The 22,965-nt window shown below is 43.2% G+C and overlaps 1 protein-coding gene across 12 annotated transcripts in view; it reads left to right on the top strand.

The window, feature by feature from the left end:
- Positions 1-1,434: 1,434 nt before the first annotated feature.
- CAPN13 (calpain 13) overlaps positions 1,435-22,965 on the top strand; it is an 83,578-nt gene continuing 62,047 nt past the window's right edge. For 2 of the 12 annotated variants that reach the window (XM_070512333.1, XM_070512338.1), the window contains exons 1-3: positions 1,436-1,672; positions 3,614-3,824; positions 18,521-18,753. In XM_070512333.1, coding sequence (XP_070368434.1) covers positions 18,556-18,753 — 198 coding nt within the window. In that variant the 5' untranslated portion in view covers positions 1,436-1,672; positions 3,614-3,824; positions 18,521-18,555. Of the gene's footprint in view, positions 1,673-3,613; positions 3,825-18,520; positions 18,754-21,286; positions 22,860-22,965 lie in introns of those variants that run through there. The other 10 variants (XM_070512332.1, XM_070512334.1, XM_070512336.1 and 7 more) reach the window with 9 other exon arrangements.

Here is a 22,965-nt window from a genome sequence, read left to right on the forward strand (position 1 = left end):
ATATGAATGAGGAGGGAGAACATCAAAGAGCCAATGAAGCCCAGAAAGAAAATAGCCCGTTGGGTTTGTGAACAGCTCTTCGTCCCAGGGTCCCTCACGTAAGCCGATCTTACAGCACAACTGTCACCCAAAGCCTCTTGTCTCTTGGCACTAGGAACACATCCCAGGGAGCGACTTCCCTTCTTAACTCAACACTCCCCAAATCTGCTCTGGGGCAACACTCCTGCTCTGGGGGAAAAAAGTATTTTATGAAATGGGAGGAGTCAAAATCAGCATCAGTAAATAGGAAAACTCCCAATTATTTTTCTTTAGGCACTATCTCAAGATAGACTTACGTGGGTAGGGCTTTCTAAAGAATTTTCACACCATTATTTTCTGAAACTATGGCTTTCAAATATTTTTGATTGTGTATCCTATCAGTAAAATCATTTTGGGCACACACCACAAATATACGTATATTTTTAATAAATTACATTTATACAATAGTATGCTTATTGTTTACTGTATTTATAGTGGAAATTCTCTCAGATCATGTTCCTTAGGGTTCAGGCATTCCAGTAAATACATATGAGGGAGATGAAGCAAGCGTCACAATCCTTACTTTACAGATTAGTCATTTAAGACCCAGAAGGGAAGAGATTTGTCCAAGTCAGAGAGCCAAAAACTGTACGGCTGGGATTAAAACCCACTTCCAGTCATTGAGCGATCCGTCCTCACCACCATCCTACCTCCCAGGAGTGTGGTCTGAGCCACACTTAGCAAGGGCTCTTATTTCTTCCTTCCATGTTCCAAACCCCATCTTTTGCCAACCATTACAACTTGGGGATGGATCCAGTCACACGACTTCCTTGTGATTTCCACATTTTTTCTTGCTTTACCTACTTTATCATTCTCTCATAACATAGGGTGAGCCACACCATCAGGGTTCTGGAGTCGGGAAGCATCTGCTTTACAGGCCTCATCTCTTTCTCCCCAATCCATTAAGCAAGGATGATGCGGAGACTCTCCCCAGGTCTCACCATGCCCAGGGATTAATGTGTTCTGCAATATATTTGTGGAAAGAAGATGCTCTCTCCAGCAGAAAGACCATGTGATGTGATTTACTTTGAGTGGCCGCTCTTGATGTGCAATACATGGCAATTGCACTGCCCGGCTTGAGAACGAGGTTGGAGGAAGGTTGCTTTTCTCAGCACTTCCTCTGCACTCTGAGAGGGGTTTTGTAGAAACACCAATTCCCCGAAGTAGACTAAAGAAACTGAAGTACCTGGAAACAATGAAAAAAAGCCACAACCCAGGCAGCCAAGAAATAGGCAACTCGGGCTCCAGGAAGTGAAGTGGGATCAGGTGGAGATAGGCTTGGGGGGCGGGGGGTAATGGGAAGATCTTGCAGTTAAATCCAGTATTCTCTCTCCAGGAGGCACCAAGGCACATGCTGGAGTTATTGTTTAACTAAGGCGGGGCAATACCTGGGGTGCCCATATAAGGAAGAGCCTAAGGAGAGAAAGCAAGCAGATGCCAGCGCTGCCAGCACGCCAGCCTGCCACTTCTCCAAAGAGACTGCCACCCTCCTCCACCAGGCTCCATCCCATGAAGCTGCTGCTGCCGAGCCTGTGGGACCTGCCCAGTCCTAACTCGGGGAACGCGCCATTCCATGTACCTGACTAGGAAACAGGTAGGGTGTGAGTGGTGACGTCCCAGGACTTGGGACCAAGATAGTGCCCCAAACTTTAGCCAGCATAGGAATTTCCCCAGAGTGTCATCATTGTGTAGATTCTGAGTCTCCACTCCCAGAGATATGTATTCAGTAGCTCTGAAAACTGGGTATTTCTGATATGAGTTGTCTGAGGGTAGACTTTAAGAAAGGCGAGGGTAAAGTTTGTTCCATGGGAGGTTAACTCTCCAGAACCGTCTGGCCCCTTTGGCAGCACTGGGAAATCCAGTTCCTATTCCTTGAGGCTAGGCACCTCATCTGAGTCCAGAAGTAGTCAAAAAAGCTACTTCTTTGTCTGTGGCCACAAAGGGCTAAGAGTTACAGAGACAGGCAACACCAAGAGAACCTGAGACAGTACATAAGATTTGTCTGATACAAATCAAATTATCGTTATTAATATTTGCTGGACACTATGCAAGGCACTAATGTTCCCTGATCTTAAGGAGTCACCTCTTTCTCCCAAAAGACAACCATGATGAGGTCCTCAGGGAGACGGCTCCAGCCCCTCTCTCCTCAATGTTTATAAAAGGTCAGACTGAGTGCATCCTTCCTCTCTCAAACCTTTTACGGCAGACTATGCCATTGACAGATGGTAAGAAAGCCCGAAGCCATGCAAAAGACTAGAGCAGAATCGAGAGAAGAAGGTTGATTTTCTACCACCCTTGGGACTCTGTCTCTTGAACAAGTGTTTCCTAAAGCACGGTGCATAGAACACTAGTGCTGGGAGGGGTGGGAGCTCCTTGATGTAAAATGTCTATGATCAAACACTTGGGTAAATGTTGTCTCCTCCCTGCCCCCTTAGAGAGTCATGATTCAGATTTGCATATAAAGGGTCCGAGAAGGCCAAGACAAAGAAACTAATGTAACTAACTGTGCCAGCACTTCTCATACTGAATACTCGTTGGGGCCAGTGCTCTGGACTCTGGCGAGCCTGGGTTCCATCTCTCTTTCTGTCTTGGTCCCTGAATTCTCAGGGGACTCTTTTCTACCATGCACTACTTTTTGCTTTGTATAACCTTTTTAAATAAAAAATTCTGCAATATAGGGTGCCGGCCTGGTGGTGCAGCAGTTTAAGTGTGCATGTTCCGCTTCTTGGCGGCCCGGGGTACCCCGGTCCGGATCCCAGGCGCGGACGTGGCACTGCTTACCAAAAGCCATGCTGTGGTAGGTGTCCCACGTATAAAGTAGAGGAAGATGGGCATGCATGTTAGCTCAGGGCCAGTCTTCCTCAGCAAAAAGAGGAGGATTAGCAGTAGTTAGCTCAGGGCTAATCTTCCTCCAAAAAAAAAAAAGGACATAAGCAGAAAAACTGATGAAATTTCAATAAAGTTTACAGTTTAAGTTAATAGTATTAAAAAAAAAATTCTACAATATAATGTGAAGCCAGGCGTGCTTCCCCATCTGCAAAGCCGGTTCTTTCAATAGACAACCAGGAAAGCTCAGCCAAATGTTTCCTCATCTTAATAATTAAGATATTTGAACAAGGTGATCCCTAAGAGGTCTTCCAGCCCTTTGTAATCTATGATGCTCATGTTGAAAGTCAGCTGAAGGTCTTCTCTTCCAGCTCCTGCATAACCTCAGAGATGATCTGGTTAGCTAATAAACACATATAAATTTTTAAGAGATGGCATAGGGTTGTGGAAGTGAAGGCTTGCCCCATGGCCGCTGCCTCTGGTAGAATTGTACGAAAGTTGAGACATATCATGTCCTATGTAAAGCCCCAGCAATGGGCTACCTCTGAGTCCCTGGTCTGGAAGACAGCCAGGGCTCCCGGGTTAACACTCTTATTCTGCCAAATCAGCCACAAGGGACCTTTAAAACTGAGAGTGGCCAGAACCTCTGTTTGATTTCTCTCTGAAAGGATGGTCCCTCAGGCAGTACTCTGCCTCTGATCACCTGCAGGGTCAGCCCAGCCAGGCCCATCTCTCAGGCCTGTGGATCAGGCATGACCAGGACCTCCCATGCAGCTCAGAGACCTGAGCCAGACCCCACCGCAGCCTGTGCACCAGAGACCCTGAGGTGCTTGTGTCCATCAGAACTGACCACACTCCTTCCTTCAGGAGATGCAGCCAGTGACCACCATCTGGATCCAACTGGTTTTCAAGTAGCTGAGGTAGGAGAGGTCCTTTCCCTGGTTCTCTTAGCCCAACATTCTGTCCTCTCCCCAGTCTAATCCTTAACCAGAAGTGGCTGCCAACCAGCTGAGCGACAGCATTTAACTCCCTCTCCAAAATCTCCAGCTTCCTTTCAGGAACTAAAGAAACTTTCAGATGGCGTTGCCTGGGGGAGAAGTTCGGGGCAGAGGCATTCAAGATGGGCTGGTGCCTACTTCTCTGGCCTGCGGGCCACCTCAGGCACATTCCATCAACTCAGAGGCTGTCCTGATCCAGCGCCCGTGTCTTCCTCTGACACTGTTTGCGAACCCTGTCTTCTCCCTTCAACCGGGTCACTGTCTCAAGAGAGGCACAGGACTCCCACATGGCCCCTGCTGGCCTCACCTGTCCTGGCATGTGGCCCAGGCAGCAGGCGGGAGCTAGAGGTCTCCACCGCATCTCAGGCCAAGGCTCTGCAGGCATGGTCCTTCTCCCCACTGGCCTGTCCCTCCCACCGCTTGCCTCATGCCCCCTCACAAACAGGCTCTAGGCCATTTCTGTTCCTCTCTCGACTGTCTCTCCTTCTTACCCCAGCCTCCACCTTCAAATGCTCTGGTCTTCTTGGATTTTTTAGAAGTGGGGATGGGAAACAATGAAGGAAGGATAGTGGGAGCCCTCAGAGACTTAAAGCCCCCCTCGGCCTGCTTTTCTCTGCATCACCCACCCACTCAAACACACATTTACACACACACACACACACACACACACTTGTGTTCTAAGTTCGTTCTCTTTCATGATGCTTTTTGACATTTAATATAGAAAGCTCTTGTTTTCAAAAGACTTTTCCCCTCTGCTGGCCCACCCTACAAGTGGGACCCCATCCCCCCGGATTAAGATTACTTTCGGAAAAGTCTCAGAGCGAGTAGCTTGGCCTGGGCTTTCTGTACCACTGTCATGGGGACCCGAGCTAGTGAGAGAAGGAGTCTTCTTGAGCCAGAGTGCTTGGCTGGTGGTGCTATTGGACCTCTCTCCCCACCCCTGTCACCTCCACACCAGGGTGGGGAGGTTCCAAGTCCAGGGCTCTGCCCACTCACCTCTGTGGCTGCCACAGGCCTGAGCTGCCTGGAAATAGCTGTGCACAGACTGGGACGCCCAAGGTAACAGGGCTAGAGGTCCAAATGCTGCCTTCCCTCTCCTTTTCTCTCCTCTGTGTGTGGCCAGAGGCAGAGCCCTGGATCTCACCATATGATCGGGCTTAGAAGGAGGGACTTCATCAGGGAGTGGCAGCCACTGCACGTCTGTGTTCCAGGTGGACTGTGAGTGCTCACATCTGAGGGAGAGGAAAGCACGGTGACATTTGGACACTAGTTCTGCACTGTGGGATGCTGGAACGGTGTGAGGATGCTTTCTTTAGTGGATTTTTCCCTCCCCTCCATCTTGGGCCTCTCATTCCTCCCACTGACTTCCTCCAGATCTCCATCTCCACTAACCAGCTGTCTCTGTCTCTCTGCTTCACTCTGTCTGAGTCTCTCCGTCACTCTGTCATTGTCTCGTTCACTTTCTCTTTGTCTCACTTCATTGAAAGCCTAAGATAGGCCAAGTGGAAATCCTTTAACAATGAATCAATTATTTAAATGTGGTATCAACTTCCAAAGAAAACAAGGCTCTAAACCCAATACGAAATACGCTCAGGGTTTGGCTGAGCCCCTCTGGTTCAGGCCTCTGGGCAGTAAGCAGTCTGGAGCCTGGGCCTGCTGAGGAGCGTGGGTCTGAAACGGGAGCTCTTAGACCCAGATTGTAATTTGACACATGACAGCCCAACTTCCTAAATCCTCCTAATTTGCCTAAGAGGGGCCTTGAGCTAGCTAAGTTGGAAGTACATCCTCTCTTCAAGGATGAAAAAAGAAATCCATGCCCAGAAATCCGAGATCATATCAAATATTACACAGCATTTCCGGGACATGTACAGTTACAGAATCCAGAAAGAATGTCCCACCTTGTCCTCAGAATACACTGACAGTCGACTCAGGAACTTTCTAGCCCTCTTTCATAGTTGAATGATATATATCAAAGAATTTTTGGAATGGGAAGGAGGATCCTTTCATGCAAAGACATGTTTCCTTTTTCTGTTTGCATATGATGAACCTAAACTTAACTGAAAAGAATGATATATTCGGTGGGTCCCTGTTTCACTGTCTGCCCAACAGTGTCATTTAGGGTACCTAAGAACCTACATTCTCAGTTCCAGAAACACAGAATGGTACAGTTGGAAAGCACTTGAAAGAGTAAGTCCAATCTTCTTGGGGTTCCAAATGGGGAAACTGAGGCAAGAGGAGTGGACCGGCTTGCCCATGGCTCACAGTCTTAGTGGAGCTGCACAGACTCCTGTCCATCGGGCACTTGTTCTCTCTGTTACCTTGCAGGGCCTCCTGAGAAGGACTGACCCATCAGCTGAGGCCTCTGAGCTCCCTTAGGCCGTGAGTTCCCGAAGAGGCTGGGTCCACATGGCAAGGTGACTGGGGAGAGAGGAGGATGGGGTTGTCCTGTCTATGGGCCACGGAAAGTAGCTTCTGCCTCCTGCCTCTCTCCTGCCAGGCTGTTCATCTCCTTGGCAGTCAGCCTCGATGCTGAACCCAGAGTCACTGGCAGGCAACAGATAGTTCTATTCTCAGCACTTCCCTCTCTGGCACCTGTTCCAGATCTGGGGAGCTTTGTAGCTTTCTAAATCTGAAGCCATGGCGAGAGGCTTCTTTCGTTTCTCCCTCTCCCATGGTCCTTGATGGATATGAGATTTTCTCCGGCCCCTCTCAGCCCTAATTAAACAAACAGTAAGGTGCCCCCTTCCAGGGGCAGTGAGATGCTTTACTTGCAGGTCGGATCTCCAGCCTTGAAGCTGGGCACTGGAGAGGAGTCTACTCCAAGCACTGTCCAAATTTCTCCTATTTGATCTTAAGCCTCAGTTTCCCCTTCTGCAAAGTAAGCCCTGCATAGGCTTCCTCCAAGGCCTGCCTTTCTAGGGATCCCAAACCCCACTCATGGTTTTCAGGCCACAAAGACATGGAAACACGCTGGAATGACCCTGAAGTGGGGGAGTAGCTCAGGGAAAGCACTGGCCCAGGGGTTAAGTTTCATTTAAAAATCCAAAATTTGGGGCCCAGCCTGGTGGCGTTGTGGTTAAGTTCACATACTCCACTTTGGTGGCCCAGGGTTCACCAGTTTGTATCCAGCATATGGACATATGTACCGCTTGTCAAGCCATGCTGTGGTAGGCATCCCACATATAAAGTAGAGAAAGATGGGCATGGACGTTAGCTCAGGGCCAGTCTTCCTCAGCAAAAAGAGGAAGATTGGTGGTGGATGTTAGCTCAGGGCTAATCTTCCTGGAAAAAAAAAATCCAAAATTTGGGGTTGGCCCCATGGTATAGTGGTTAAGTTCCCTGCACTCTGCTTTGGTGGCCTAGATTCACAGGTTCAGATCCCAGGCTCACACCTACTCCACTCATCAGCCATGCTGTGGTGGCAACCCACATACAAAATACAGGAAGATTGGCACAGATGTTAGCTCAGTGATAATCTTCCTCAGCAAAAAAAAATAAAAATAGAAATCCAAAATTTATCTTCATTCTCACCCTTCCACCACCTCATACAAGCCCTCCTTGAGAAATAGTCACTGACTGTTTCTATGAGTCAGGGGAGACAGTTCTCCTGACTCACAGTAGAATTGTATGTGCACAAAATACCGTTTTTCTTTCTTTCTCCCTCCCTCCCTATCCCTTCTCTCTTTTTTTCTCTCTCCCTCCTTTCTCCACTCTCTGCTTGCCTGCATCTCTCCCCTGCTCTCCTTCCCTCTCTCTCTCCCTCCCTCCTCTTCTCTTGCTCTGTCTCTCTCTCCTTCCTCCCCTCTCTCTCTCTATTCTCTCATTCTCTGTCTCCATCCCACCCTGTCTCTCCCTTGCGCTGTCTCTCCTTTCTCTCTCCCCACCCTTCTCCTTCTCTTTTCCCTCCTCTCTCCAAAGCCCTGAGGTGTGCTGATGTGGCATATAGCTGACAGCGGGTTTGCATGGGGCTTTTTTCCACCCGAGAGCAGTTAAGTGCCTTATTTTCTCCACTTGGGTGGCTAAATTATTCTTGATGTGTTAAACAGTGTAATTAAACACATGCACACGCGAGTGCGAGGGCCCCTTCCCCCACCTTTCCCTGCTCCTTGTCAGCAGAGAGCGCCTCAGCCCCAGCCTTCAAGCTCTGTTAGTTTTAATTTGAGTTGCGGAATTAGTAATGGGTTTTGCTGGAACACTGTTGTGGGAAATGGATCGCTCCTCGTACAGGGTTTGGGCACCATTTCAAATGAGTATTTGTTAAAGGGAAAACCGTCCCTTGTCGTGTTCTGCTACATTACATCAGATTTATTTCCATTGTTCTGAAAAACACCAGCCAGGAGAGAGCTGTGCGCATCATTCCTGGGCAGGGAACAATTGAATGGTGCTTCCTGTTTCTTAGCTGATTGAAAACAAATGCAAACAGAATCATCCTCTGTTGCTAAGCTCGTCTTGGAGGCCTGGACACCAGGGCAAGCCCTGCACCCGTCGCTGTGAGGCCCGAGGGGAGAAGCCATCCCCGGTTGGGTTGTATGATATCACCGGCAGAAAGGGATTGGGTGGTTTAGTGACGAAAAAATACAATGTTGAAGAAAAGCAATCGAGTGGTGAGAACCCCAGCAGGTCAAAGTTGAAAGGATCTGCCCAATTCAAGAATTCTTCTGCATCCCCCTTTTATAATCATCCAACCTCAGCTTGACTATCTCCGTTGAAGAGTTCACCTGCCCTCCTGGGTTTGGTCGTCCATGCCATCAGCGGCTCTTTTCTTTGGTGCTGTCCAAGAAGGCAGCCATTGGATATTTGTGGTAGTCATGTAGATATTTAAATTTAAATGTAAACTAATTAAAATTAAATAAAATTTAAAATTCACTTCCTTAGTCACACTTGGCACATTTCAAGTGCTCAATAGCCACATGTGGCTAGTGGCTACGATATTGGACACAGCTCTGGGGTCTAGAGAGACCTGCTCTTGGAAGTCTGGGAGGTGACTGGCCAATGCCTAGGGTGCCCACCACCTGTTACAGGGCCCTGGCCCCTGGGCTCAAGTTCAGGGCCAGGGCAGTGGCACCTGGGGAGATCCTGACAGGGTGATGTTCACAAGACCTACCACATGATTTTTACTGCGCCCTATGCCAAGCCATTCACAAGAATCTTCTCATTTAATACCCACCTAGTGCTATGAGGCTGGTTTTATTATCATCGCCTCCAACCCATTTTATGTGTAAGGAAGGAGGCTCCGAGATATTAAGGGCCTTACTCAAGGCCGTTCAGTCACCAAGCAACGTCTGGATTCACACCAAGCAACCTACTTCCACATGTTCTTGACCACCATTCCATGACGTCTTTTTTTTTTTTTTAAGGGACAAGGCCAAGCCCAGTTTTCCAAATGAGAGCATAACCTTGGGGATCAGAGAGTAGCAAGGGGGAGTCCAGTTGTGGGACCAGTGGTGGTTACATCTCTGCTCTCACGGACAGGGTTTTTCTGGAGGGCTGGGGACCAGGACTGCAGGGCTGGGTCTGACGGTCGCTGTAAGTTCTTCAGTCTTTCTCCCAGTAAACATTTCTAGATCTCCAGCTTCCTAGGAAGTGATTCTAGGTTCCTGTGTGTTTAGCTGATGGGATGTTTGTGGCAATGTCACCACCTTTTCCAGGTGGGTGTAACTCCATGCCAGGAAACCCTGCTTGCAAGCAGACAGCTTCCTCCCTGGCCAGGTTCTTTATGTTACTCTAACACCTTCCTTTGGATACCACTGAGAGTGTTGATGTTCCTCCTGAAATGCAGCCCCCAGAACTGAACATAGCGGACTACATGTCCATGTGGGGTCAAGAGCAGCTTTACAGGGGCCTAGAGCTGTCCCTTCGGGAGCAATGCCTTTCTTCTGTCACAGCAGTTCAGATTGCGTCAAATCTTTTACCACATTGCCTCATTTAAAACAGGAATTCGAGTAAGCCATACAAAATATTTTCGAACTGAAATTGAGCCAAGGCAGGTCCCACTCACTATTTACTTGCACAGTTAACTTTTAAATGTGAAGACATATTTGTAGTTTCCTTCATTAAATTCCATCATCTTGGTTTTGAGGTCTCTTAGAATTTCGATTCTGCCATCTGCTTGGTTAGTTGTTCTTTCTTTCTTTCCATCATTAAAAAGGATGAAAGAGTTGAAAAGTGTCTTCATTTTCATTTCAACATCTTCATCCAGGACCAAGATAAACACGCTAAACAGGACACGACAAGGAACAGAGTTCTGTGACTGTTACAGTGCAATGATTCCAAGATTATACGGAATCATTCATCCACCATCTCTGGTTCAAAGGGAATTCTATTTACAATCCTCCACTGTGCGATGCTACACTGTTCCTCTGTGCTGTGCATACTGTAGGATACAACTTACCTCGTCTAGCAGCCTGGTCTGGTTTCACCATCTTGTAGAAGGCGACTAAAGGGAGATTTTACCAAATACTTTTAAAAATCAAGATAGCGTGTATATTTATATATATATATAGTGCAACACATATGACCATATATATATATACATGGCAGTCTCCTGTTCCTTCAACGTAGGAACTCTATTTTTGGAAGACAAAAAAAAAAGAGAGAGAGAAAAAGTTAGGTAATTGGTTTTGGTAAGGCTCTATTTGCTTCCAGAAACACGAGCATTATTTCCTAAGTACTCAAAGTGTTTCTTTGCAAGTTTATTTCTGAATTTTGCTATGAATATCATGCATCTTAAAAATATTATTATGAAGCTATAAAAAATTTTAAAAATCAGTGCTTTGGGGAAATGAATGTGCTAATTGCAAATAAAGTTCCAGTTTTAAAAAGAGAATCTCTCACAAAGTTTCTTACATTAAGTTCCCATAAGAATTAATAACATTTGGCTCAATTTATAAAAAATAAACTTGTAAGCAAATATTCATAACACATTTGTATTTGTATAAAGTAAAGAATATCTGTGTTCTTCAAAAGACACTGTAAAGGAAGAAAAAGATAAGCCACCAACTGGGAGAAGATGTTTGCAACAACAGATTTGACCAACAAAAGATGAATATCCAGCGTAAGTAAAGAATTCCTACAAATCAATAAGAAAAAGACAACACAGTAGACAAATGGACATATGAATATTCATTTCACATCAGAGGGAATATACATGAAGACTAAACATGCTGAAAGATGCTCAGTCTTACCAGTCAGTGATCAGGGCAACATAAATTAAGACTTCAAAGTGTTACCATCTTACTCCCACCAGATGGGCACAAATAAGAAGCCTGCAAATACGAAGCGTTAGTGAGGAGATAGAGCAATGGGAGCTCTTTCACATTGCTGATGGGATTATAAATTGGTACACCCTAGGAAAATAATTTGGCATATTTAATGAAGCTGAATATATTCATATTCTAAACCCAGAAATTCCACTAAGTAGTCATACCATTTCACATGTTCGTCAATAGTCTATGAAAGTTCCAGGTCTTCCATCTCCTCACCAGCACTTAGTTTGCTCAGTTTTTTTTTTAATTTTAGCCTTTTTAATGGGTGTGTGGTGGTATCTCATTGTGGTATTAATTTGCATTTCACTGACAACAAGATGGGGAGAATTTTTTCATGTTGGTTATTGCCTTTTGGTTTTTTTTGGTAAAGTATCCATTCAAATCTTTTGACCATTTTTTAATGGGTTATCTTTCTCTTATTGGTTTATAAGAGTTCTTTATATACTTTGGATACAAGTCTTTGCCTGATATGTATGTTACTAATATTTTCTCCCGGTCTGTGGTTTGCATTTTTGTTTTCTTAATGATGTCGTTCAAGCTTTTAATGTTTAATTTATCCTTTTGTTTTTTCTTGTAAGGCTCCTATTTTTTGTGTTCTATCAAAGACACATTTACTTACCCCAAGTTTACAAATATTTCCTCCAATGTTTTCTTCTGTAAGTGTTATAATTTTAAGTTTTACCTTTAGGTTTGTGATCTTTTTAACTTGATTTTTAAGTATGGTATGAAGTAAGGTTCATGTTTGTTTGTTTGTTTCCATATGGATATCCTGTTGATCCAGCATCATTTTTTGAAAGACGCTTCTATCCCCATTGAATTGCCTTGGAACCTTTGTCAAAAATTGACCATATATGTTTTGATCTATTTCTGGGTTCTCTACTCTTCTCCATTGGTCTATTTGTCTATCTTTTTTGCTAATACTATAACTTTACAAGAAGTATTGAAGTCAGGTTAAGTCATCCAACTTTATCTTTTTAAAAAAATTCTTTGGTTATTCTAGATCCTTTGCATTTAGATGTAAATTTTAGAATCAGCTTATCAATTTCAAAAAAAAAAAGCATGCTAGAATTTTGGTTGGGATTTTATTGACTCTATATATAAATTTGGGGAGAATTGCCATCTTGGCAATACTGAACTTTCTAATCAATGAACCTGATATATCTGTCTATTTATTTGGGTCTTCTTTAATTTCTTTCATCAGTGTTTTCTAGTTTTTGATGTAGAGATCTTGGATGTCTTTAACAAGATTTTTTTCCCAAGTATTCTTTTTTTTTTTTGGTGCTAGAATTTTCCTATTTTTTTTGCTGCTAATATATAATAATACAATTTATTATTTATATTAATCTTGTGATCTTGCTAAACTCAATTATTAGTTCTAGGAGTTCTTTTGTAGATTTCCTAGCATTTTCTATAATTAAAATATCAGATAAGGACCATTTTTCTTATTCTTTGTGATCTTTTGGTCTTTTATTTTCTTACTGAACTGGCTAAGACCTCCAGTACAATGTTAAATAAAAGTATTGACAGTGGGCATCCTTGCTTTAATTTTGATCATAAAGGGAAAAAAATACACTCTTCCATTGTTAAGTATAATGTTAGCTGTAGATTTTTCATAGATACCTTTCATCAGTTTGGGGAGATTACCTACTTTTACTGGTTCCCTGAGAATTTTTATCATAAATATATGTTGAATTTTATCAAATAATTTTAACTCAATTATTGGTTTCCTTTTTTTGTTTGTTTTTGATGAAGATTAGCCCTGAGCTAACATTCATTGCCAATCCTCCCCTTTTTGCTGAGGAAGATCAGCCCTGAGCTAACATCTGTGCCCATCTTCCTCTACTTTATATGTGGGACGCCTGTCACAGTATTGCTTGATAAGTCGTGCATAGGTCCATGCCCGGGATCCGAATTGGTAAACCCAAAGCAGCTGAAGTGGAGCACATGAACTGGCCCCTATTGGTTTTCTTTTTAGCCTTTTAATATGGTTAACTACACTGTTTGATTTTTCAGTTTTAAACCAACCCTACATTCCTGAAATAAACCCAACTTGATCTTGATGTGTTATCCTTTTTCTTTTCTTTTTTATGTTGTTGGATTTGATTTGTAAAATTTTGTTAAGGATCTCTGCTCATGAGGGATATTGATCTGAAGTTTTATTTTCCGGGGGATGGATTTCTTTATGAGGCTTTGTTGTTAGTGTTATGCTGACCTGATAAAATAAGTTCAGCAGTGTTTCCCTTTTCCTCTATTTTCTAAAGAAGTTTGTGCAAGATTAGAATTAGTTTGTCCTTGAAGGTATAGTAGAATTCACCAGTGAAACTATCTGGGTCTGTGGGTTTCTTTCTGGGAAAGATTTTTACGGTAAATTCAATTTATTTATTAGATATAGGGTTACTCCGATTTTCTGTTTCTTCTTGTGTCAACTTTGGTAAGGTGTATTTTTCAATAAATTTATCCATTTCATATAACATCGAAGTTTTGGGTCTTGGTTTGTTCGTAGTAGTCTCTTATTAGCCCTCTAATGTCTATAGGATGTGTGATGATGATTCCTTTATCGATGATGGTATTGGTGATTTGCGTTCTCACTCTTTTGTCCTTGACTAGACTCCAAGGTTGTCAATTTTGTTGATCCTTTGAAAGAAGCAGTTTTTGCTTTGTTAATTTCCTTTACTGTTTTCTTCTTTATTAATTTCTGCTCTTGTCTAGATTATCTACTTCCTTCTACATATTTTGGGTTTTCTTATTTCCCTTATGATGTCATCTTTGACTCATGAATTATCTATAAGTTTTAAATTCCAGATATTTGGGGTTTTCCTAAACATCTTATTGTTATTGATTCTAAATATAATTCTGTTGTTGTTAGAGAATAGTGTGTGTGATTCAATCCATGGAAATATATTGTTTTATGACTCAGCATTTGTCTATTTTGGTGAGTGTATCTCATACACTTGAAAAGAACGTACATTCTGCAGTTAGATGGAATGCAGTATATTTGTCAATTATATCAAGGTGATAGTGTTATTCAGATCTATGTTTTCACTGATTTTTTTTTTTTTGTCTGGTTGGTCTATAATGACTGAAATACGGGTGCTAAAACCTCCTATTATGATTGTGGAATTGTTTCTTTCTCCGTTTAATTCTGTTAAGTTTTGCTTCGTGCATTTTTAGATTCTGTTATTAGGTGCCTATGCATTTATGATTTTTATTTCTTCCTAATGAATTTTTACCAATCTTAAATACCCCACTTTATCCCTGGTAATACTCTTTGTTATGAAGTCTATTTGATCAATCTATTAATATTCATCCCAGCTTTCTTATGTTCATATGCTATATCTCTTTTCATCCATTTATTTTCAGGTTTTATACCTTTGTGTTTAAAGAGTGTTTCTTATAGGCAGTATATAGTTGAGTCTTGCTTTTTTATCTACTTTGTCAGTTGCTACCTTCTAACTGGAGTTAAATTAACATTTAATTATTGATATAGCTGAATTTAGGTCTATTTCTTTGTTTGTTTATACACTATTTCCCCTTTATTGACTTCTTTTGATTATTAATATGTCTTAGTATTCCATTTTGACTTAGCTATTGACTTTTTGGCTATATCTCTTTTTATTATTTTGTTAGTGGTTGTCTAGGGATTATAATACACTTATCTAACATTTCACATTCTATTGCACCACTTCATGTATGATACAGAAAACTTGCTGCCATGTAGCTCCCTTTAACTCCCTACAGTTATCATATGAATACATGTTCATATGTTACGGTTGTCATATGAATTATTCTGTACACATTGAAGCCTCTCCAGACAATGTTATAATTTTTGCTTTAAACACATATATGTATTTTAAAAAATTTAAGAGGAAAAAATAGTCTTATGTATTTTCTCAGATATTTGCTATATACCATTCCTGAAAATTCAATTTTGTGTGTCATGATTGCCCTGCAAATTGAAGAACTTCCTTTATCATTTCTTCTGAAGCACGTCTTTGGACGATGAATCCTATTAGTTTCCCTTTATATGAAATGTCTTTATTTCACTTTTATTCCTGAAATATATTTTCACTGGCTATGGAATATCTGATAATTTCTACATCTAGGTCATTGCCAAGTTGGCACCTGTTGATTGTTTTCTCTTGAGAATGGGTCACATTCTCCTAGTTCTTTTTATTTTGAGTAGTTTGGGATTATATCCTGGACAAAGCGAATGTTATGTTGTATAGACTTTGTGTTCTGTGAGAATCCTCTGGAAATGTTTTTTTTTTTTTAAGCAGGCAATCAACCCGATTAAGTCCAGTCTATGCATTCTGGCTCACCTCCTCTGGGAAGTGATTCAAGTCTCAGCTGATTTCTTTAAGCCTTTGCTCTGCTGGTTTAGAACTGTCCCCCACATCCAGAGTACAGATGGTGTAGGCTAAGACTTGTGCAAGTTTATGCACAGAATTAGAGGATCCCATTCTCGGGCTCCTCCCCCTAGAACCTCCCCCCAAGTCTGTAGGAACTCCTTTGTGGGAAGATGGGAGAGTTTCCATCAGAGCTTCAGTCATCTCCACCAGGCCACTTCACGACTGGGGCCCAACCTCATGGCAGAGATGGGAGACAGAAAAAACAAAAATCTGGAAATTCACCCTCATGCTTGATCTTCTCAAGTTTTGACTCCCCATGCAATTTTCCTGCTTTTGTTTTTATTTCAGGGACCTCAAGGAATTGTTTTATTTTTTTCCCCCAGAGGTTATAGTTATAGTCAGCAGGAGAGACGCCTATATAGGGGGCTCCTTACATTGCCATAAAGGAACTAGAACTCCTACATAATTTTTAAAACCTGTAAAGCAGGCAAGATTAAAACAATGCAATGTGAAGATACATAAATATGTGATAAAGCTACTTTTCAGTAAAAGCAAGAGAATGATAAGCATGACATTCAGGTGGTGGCCTCCTCTGGCCGGGGGCAGGTGAGGGAGTGGCAGAGAGGAGGGTACAGGTAGCTTCAGCAGTGTTGGTAAATTCATAAGCTGGGGGGTGGGTTCGTGGGAGTTCGTGTGATTATGATGCTTCATAACCTAAATAGTTTACATATTCTCTTCTATGTATCAAAGTGAACTAATTTAAAAATAAAGAATTTTAATAGTTTGTATAGTTTAAAGTCTTTGGCTACCTATTGTTCAACCGTCCTCAGGAAGGTTTCTACCAACTGTGAGGCTCCTTGGGGAAAAACATCTTTCTTTCTTAAATATGTTTAAAGCTCACTTATCTCGAAAGAATAATAACAACTCTTCAACAACAACAACAAAAAGACAAGAAAATTTCTTAGTATATATTAAAGCTATTCCTAAGAGCATCTGTGCACACACATACACATATTGATTTTCTCCATTTCCAAAGCTAATCCAGACGGGGAATTTCCATGTAGAAGACCAACACATATGGGAGGTCTTATCTGTGGGATAAATGCCCTTACCCTGTGTCCAGGCAGAAGGAGGTTAGATAATCCACCCATGTATTCTTATAACTATCCTTTTCTGAGTGGGAGAAATGCAAGAAAGATTAGGACAAGATTTTTAGAGTCAGAGAAATAAATAATTCAGATCTCTCTATAAGGTTTTATGATGTAAATCTCTTCCCACATATTTTCTCATGTTATTTTTCAACAAAGTATCATTGTGCCCATTTCACAGAAGAGAAAGCTGAGATGCCGAGTGCTTAGAAAACTTCCTCAGGATCATATGGCTAACGAAGGCCTGAATGACGACTTGACTCAGGATCTTCTGAAGTCCTTTAACTTTTAGGCATCTTTTCCGTATAGTAATAAGAGTTTTCCAGTAAACAGACTTGCTGGTTATATGTGTTTAAACTTAAATAACTTCCCTTATTGAAGGACTTCTTGGAGTCTTTTGTGAATCTCCATAAGGACCGTTGATGTGAAATATTTCCAAAACAATTTGACCTCATAATCTGTTATTTATGGAGCATTTCATGAGGCTTCTTCTCCACAGAAATACTTGAGAATAGCTGATATGTGACGTTCATTCCACCAACACTCACAAGAATTCTATGGAATACCTACTGTCTGCCAGGCCTGGTACGAGGTGCTGGCAGACCAAAGATGCTACTCTCTAAGTATCTCAGATCTTTCAGCCATGAAGGCGCCCTCCTCTTTCCATTCATTTGAATAATGTTTACATGCTTGGGACCGTTAGGTGCTGCCTGTCATTTTCCCTCGTGTTCACTGAAACGCTCCACCATTCCCTGAGGTCCTTGTTGATATGCCCCCAATTCCACTTTGATCTGCACACTCCCTGAAATATGCAGCCACGGCTGGGAAAGTTGTCGGGACAACCTGGGGTTAGTCACTGCTGTGGACTGAAATGTGTTCTCAAATTCATTTATAGAAACCCTAACCCCCACATGCCTGTGTCTGGAGAAAGGGCCTTTAAAGAAGTAATTAAGGTTAAATGAGGTCATAAGGGTGGGGCTCTAATCCAATAGAACTGTGGCCTTCTAAGAAAGAGATCTCTTTCTTTCTCTCTCTTTCTTTCTCTCTCTGCCATGTGAGGACATAGTGAGAAGGTGGCCATCTGTAAGCTAGGAAGAGAATCCTCACCAGAACCCGACCATGCTGGCCTCCAACTTACTCCACAGTCCTTTACACAGATCTGATCACGACCCACCTCTTCAACGGCCCTGCAGGGCTTGCAAGGTGTAAAACACTTCACAGTCTAGCTTTCCAGCCGAACTTCCTGGCCATTTCTGCAATACTCCCTGTGCCCAGCCCCCACCAGTTCTCCACCTGGCAAATTCTTCTTCCTTCAAGGCCCAGTTCAAATGTTACCTCCTGTAGGAGAATCATCCCAGACTCTCCTCAGCAGTTCTCATAGCTCCTCTTCGTTATATCCAATGGACTTTGTACATACACGTTTTTAATTAGATAGTTTCTGTTGAATGATAGCTGGTCGTTAGAATAGCTAATCTCTCTTTCCCACTTGATAACGAGCTCCTAGGGGGTAAAGATCATGTCGTACTTGTCTTTGGATTGCCGGCATTCAGAAAAGTGCCTGGCACAAGGCCAGTCCTCAATAAATGCTCATTAATGTACAAATACCCCCACGGCCTCTCGTGCACTTATTGAGGAGCTGTTCAGTGCAAGGATGGAAAATTGAGCTGGGAGGATGGATGCTTGAATTCTAGTCTGGCTTGCCCACCCATTGGCTGTGTCACCAGGGGTGGCACTGATCTGCATCTCAATCCCCTCATTTGCAAAGGGGGGACATCTAAGCGCCCTTCCAGGGCTCACATCCAATGATGCAAAGGACTTGATAACTTGTCTCTCAAAATCTCTATTTTTCTTCCCAGAAAGAAAAGACCTTAGACGTTTTCCAGGGAGAGTCATGGCACACAGCCAGGAGCCTCTAGCCAGGACCCCCGTTGTCAAGTTCAAGGGCCAGGACTTTAACTCCTTGCGGGATCATTGCCTCAGCAGAGGCCGGCTGTTTGAGGATGAGACCTTCCCTGCCAAGACTTCTTCCATAGGTCTGCAGCTGCTCCAGGGACAAAACCTCTTCAGCCTGAAGTGGAAGCGGCCAAAGGTGAGTGAGCCCCCTAGGAGCACACCCTGCTTCTGGGCCCTCTGAGCTGCCTGCTGTGGTGCCTCCCACTGAAAGAAGGATGGGCCTGAGACCTGGTTTTCAGGGATAGCCCAAACCAAACTGGAAGGAGAATGAAATTCATCTGGTCCCTCAGCTACCATCTTGTATCCTCAGTGGGATGGAAAGACCCTGTACCATGAAACAGGACCCCTGGGTTCTAACCCAGTTCTAACAGTACATCACTAGATTACATGACTCAGTATTCTCATCTGAAAAACGGGAAACCTTGGGCATGAAGATTGTAGCAGATGGTCTCTAGGGTCTCCTCCGTCTCCATAATTGAGCCCTTCTATCAGTCTTTGTCACTCTTTATTCTCCTCAGGTATCAGTCTTTATCTTCTTTTCTCTTTCCCTGTTAGAATTTACTCAAACAGAAGATATCATTTCAGTCACTTATACAATAGAATGAATTTAAATAATTGCTTCATTTCTCTCATGTTTGGATTTTCAATCTTGTAAAGGCTTGATTCCTAGAGAAGAATTTCAGACATCAGCTGTAAAATTAAGGCAATATCACAGGGCAACATTCACACCCCTCTGACACCCCCACCCCAGGAGATTGCCACTCACTCCACCTGCAGCAAGGTGAGCCCTGTTGGTTTCTCCAGAACTACCTCAGTGTCAGAACATGAAGCTCCAAGGGAGATTTCTCAGCACACTCAGCATCCTCATAATCTCGTCAGGGCTTCTGTTGACGCAAAGGACCCCGATAAGCACCGCTTTGAGGGCCCTGATGCCCAAATCTCCTGTTCCTGCTTCCAAAAGCAGCCAGCAGAACCCAGAACAGGAAAAAATTATATAATGTCTAGTAAGCTCGTGATGACAGTATCATCAAGTGTCGCTGAGCACAGACTAAATGCCAAGCATCTACTGAGCACTTTCAATAAAGCCAGGTCAGGTTACGCAGAAAAGGTATTTTCTGATGACATAGGACAATACATAGAACTCTGGAGGGGCCAACTCTTGCCCTGGCTTGTGACAGATTTGTAGCCTTGGGGAAAGGGAGGGTTATTGGAGATCAGATGGGGCTTGGGGTGCTATTTGAAGAAAGATGAGCATGCCTCAGCCTTTTAGGGTCCATCTCACCAGCCAGAGACAAGTCCCCAATGATGACCCTCTTCTTCTGGCCTCCACCTCCTAAGGGTGGCTGAACAAGAGAACTCTATTTAAAGTTTGGAAGAGTTATATTTTTTTTGCCTTTGTTATTTTGAGAAGCTGAGATCCTTTTAGAAAGTGTTTTTTTTTTTTCCCCACAAGGTGGTAAGCAATAGATGTGAGACCGTATTTATAGTGTTGAAGAATTTATAACATTTCTACTTAGAAAGAGTTGAGAGTTTCTTATCTTAATTCCAGCAACATCTCAACTTGTGATGTCTTTGGGGGTCAAGGAGAAACTAAGGCAAACAGAAGTGAACTGACTTACATAGAATCATGCCAGGAACCTGAAGTGGAAACGGCCAGGGGCCAAATAAGTTTTACTCTCATTCCTCTTCTCATCCAGAAGCTTCTCATCCCACACTCTACCAGGGGTCACTTTTCATTCCAGCACTTCTTTTAAAATGAATATGTAGATATGTCATGTTTCTTTGTGTCCCTTATCACTACTGGTAGCACTTACCTTTGCTTGTCTCTCTTCTCTCTCTCTCTCTCTCCCTCTCCCCCACCCCTTCTTTTCCCTACCCCATTCTTCTTCTCCTCCTTTCTTCTAACAGTTCACCTAGTCCATTTGCTGCTGAAACTTTGTTTTCAGTAGAAGCTCCTTCTACTATTTCATTCAGCTTTTCTTGGTTTAAAGAATTTCCACCCGACCCCACACACCCCAGACTCCCCCCATCAGCAGGCAATCAGGCTCTGCAACAGCCTGTGACTGTGCAGTGGAGCAAATGGCCCTAATGCAACCCAACTCCTCATCAGCCTCAATGCTTCCTACACCCCCAGTCTCAGCAAGAGACAAGGCTGAGAATTACACTGATACATGGAGTATCTATGTGGCATTTCCCTGAACTAAATTTGGTACTTAGAGTGACTTTCCTTTAGAATTTTTATTTCATAGTTAATAATAATAAATTGTATCTATCAAGTGTATACGTGTGCTAGGTATTAATCTAAGCACTTTACATGCAGCATTTCATTTACTTACCATAACGCTCCTGGGAGGTAGATAATAGGATTATCCTCATTCAGTAGATCAGCACTGTCCAATAGAACTTTCTGTGATGATGGAAAGGTTCTTCCTGCACTGTTCAGTACAGCAGCCACTAGTCACATGTGGCTACTGAGCACTTGGAATGTGGCAAGTGTGACTGAGGGATTGAAATTTTAATTTTATTTAACTTAAATTTAAGTAGCCAGCATGGCTTGTGGCTACCATGTTGGAGAGCACAGAATTGTAGATGTATGTCTTCACAGCACAGTCACCAATGTGTCACATTGAAGGACTGAAATTTCATCTTTGTCCCCATTCTTTAGTGAGAAACATTTCACTGCTCAACTGAAGAATGGGCTGTGGGCCTAAAACATGTTGCCTGATGGGTGTTCAATGCTCGGCCCCCAGCCCCACTGTGGATTCTGGCCTGTGGCCATCCCAGAATGAAGCATTGCCTATTCAGACAACAACTTTATCTTCCAAGTAGCCAGAACAGAGTTTCTGGAAGGATGATTCACTAGACGTGATTTGCCTTGGGACCAAAAGGAGTTCTTCAGAAAAGGGAAGGCTTAACTAAGTGGAGATATGAGTGTAGGTTGTGAAGGCAAGAGATGAGAAGATAACAGAGAGTAAACATGCCACAACCAATTGCCATTGAGCTAAAGAACTTTGATGCCAATAAAGCAAACTTCTCTAGCAAAAATAGAAAAAGGAAGTGACACTGCCTCCTCACCCAGCCTGAACTCTGGCCACTCTCTGAAAGCGCCTGTGTCTGAATACTAAGACGCTAAAGCTGGTGCTCCTCATCCAAGAACAGCACGCCATCTGGGGAAGTGCATGAGCAGCCTTTGAAAAGAATGCAGGAATCGCTGCTGAAAATATACAAAGTGATGTCACATTGGAAGAGACACCTCCAGATACAATTACAAGAGAGTCCTGGGTTTGCTACCACTTCAGAAAGAGTAGTTTCTAAGATTCCAGGAGCTTTTGCATTACATGAGCTTCTGGCATACCTAATATGACAGAGATTGCTCCAAACTCCATTGAGGAAGGGCTCCACAATCCCAAACTAATTTACTAAGATTACTTAGTTTGACTATGGCTGATGGCTTCTGTGTTAGTCAGGGTTCTCTAGAGAAACAGAGCCAGTAGGATATATATCTATATCCTAAGGATATGTTTATGATAAGGAATTGGCTCACATGATTATGGAGGCTGAGAAGTCCTCAGTCTCGGGTCTGCAAGCTGGAGACCCAGGAAAGCTAGTGGTTTAGTTCAGTCAAAGTGGGAAGGCCTGAGAACCACGCATGGAGTGCTGGTGGTATAATTCCCAGTGCAAGGGCAGGAGACTGATGTCCCAGCTCAGCAGTCAGGCAGAGAAGGGGGGAATTCTCCCTTCCTCTATTATTTTTTCTATCCAGGCCCTCAATGGATTGATGATGCTGATCCACATTGGGGAGGGCACTCCACTTTACTGAGCCTACCAATTCAAATGCTGATCTCATCTGGAGACACTCTTACGAACACACCTAGAAAGAATGTTCAGCCAAATACCTGGACTCCCCACGATCTGGTCAAGTTGACACATAAAATTAACCATCACAACTTCCTTCTGTACGAATGGATGATTCAGAGCCCTCCAAGGGCCAGTCCGTCTCACAGAATCAGAAAACATTGAGGTCGAGAAGACCCTGCCTGCTCGTATGGTCCATGGAGAAGAGCTAAGCACCACGGAGCCTGAGTGTCTGATTCATAGTCTGCTTCCTGTGGGACCTGGAACAAATCACTCAACTGCTCTGAACCTGTACCCTTGCTCTTGCTGGGCCTCAGCATCATCTGAGGAGCTCTGAAAATCCTGTGCTCTATGCCTGGCTGACATACTAAAACCAAGGTGTGGGAGGTAGGACCCAGCAGTCTCCATGTCTGGGGAGCTCCCGGGTGGTTCTGAGTCACACTCAGGGCGGTGACTGCTCGCTGCCAGTCTTATCACACTTACTTCATTGCCC

This window comes from Equus asinus, chromosome 6 (genome assembly GCF_041296235.1).
Source record: "Equus asinus isolate D_3611 breed Donkey chromosome 6, EquAss-T2T_v2, whole genome shotgun sequence".
Classification (NCBI taxonomy): domain Eukaryota; kingdom Metazoa; phylum Chordata; class Mammalia; order Perissodactyla; family Equidae; genus Equus; species Equus asinus.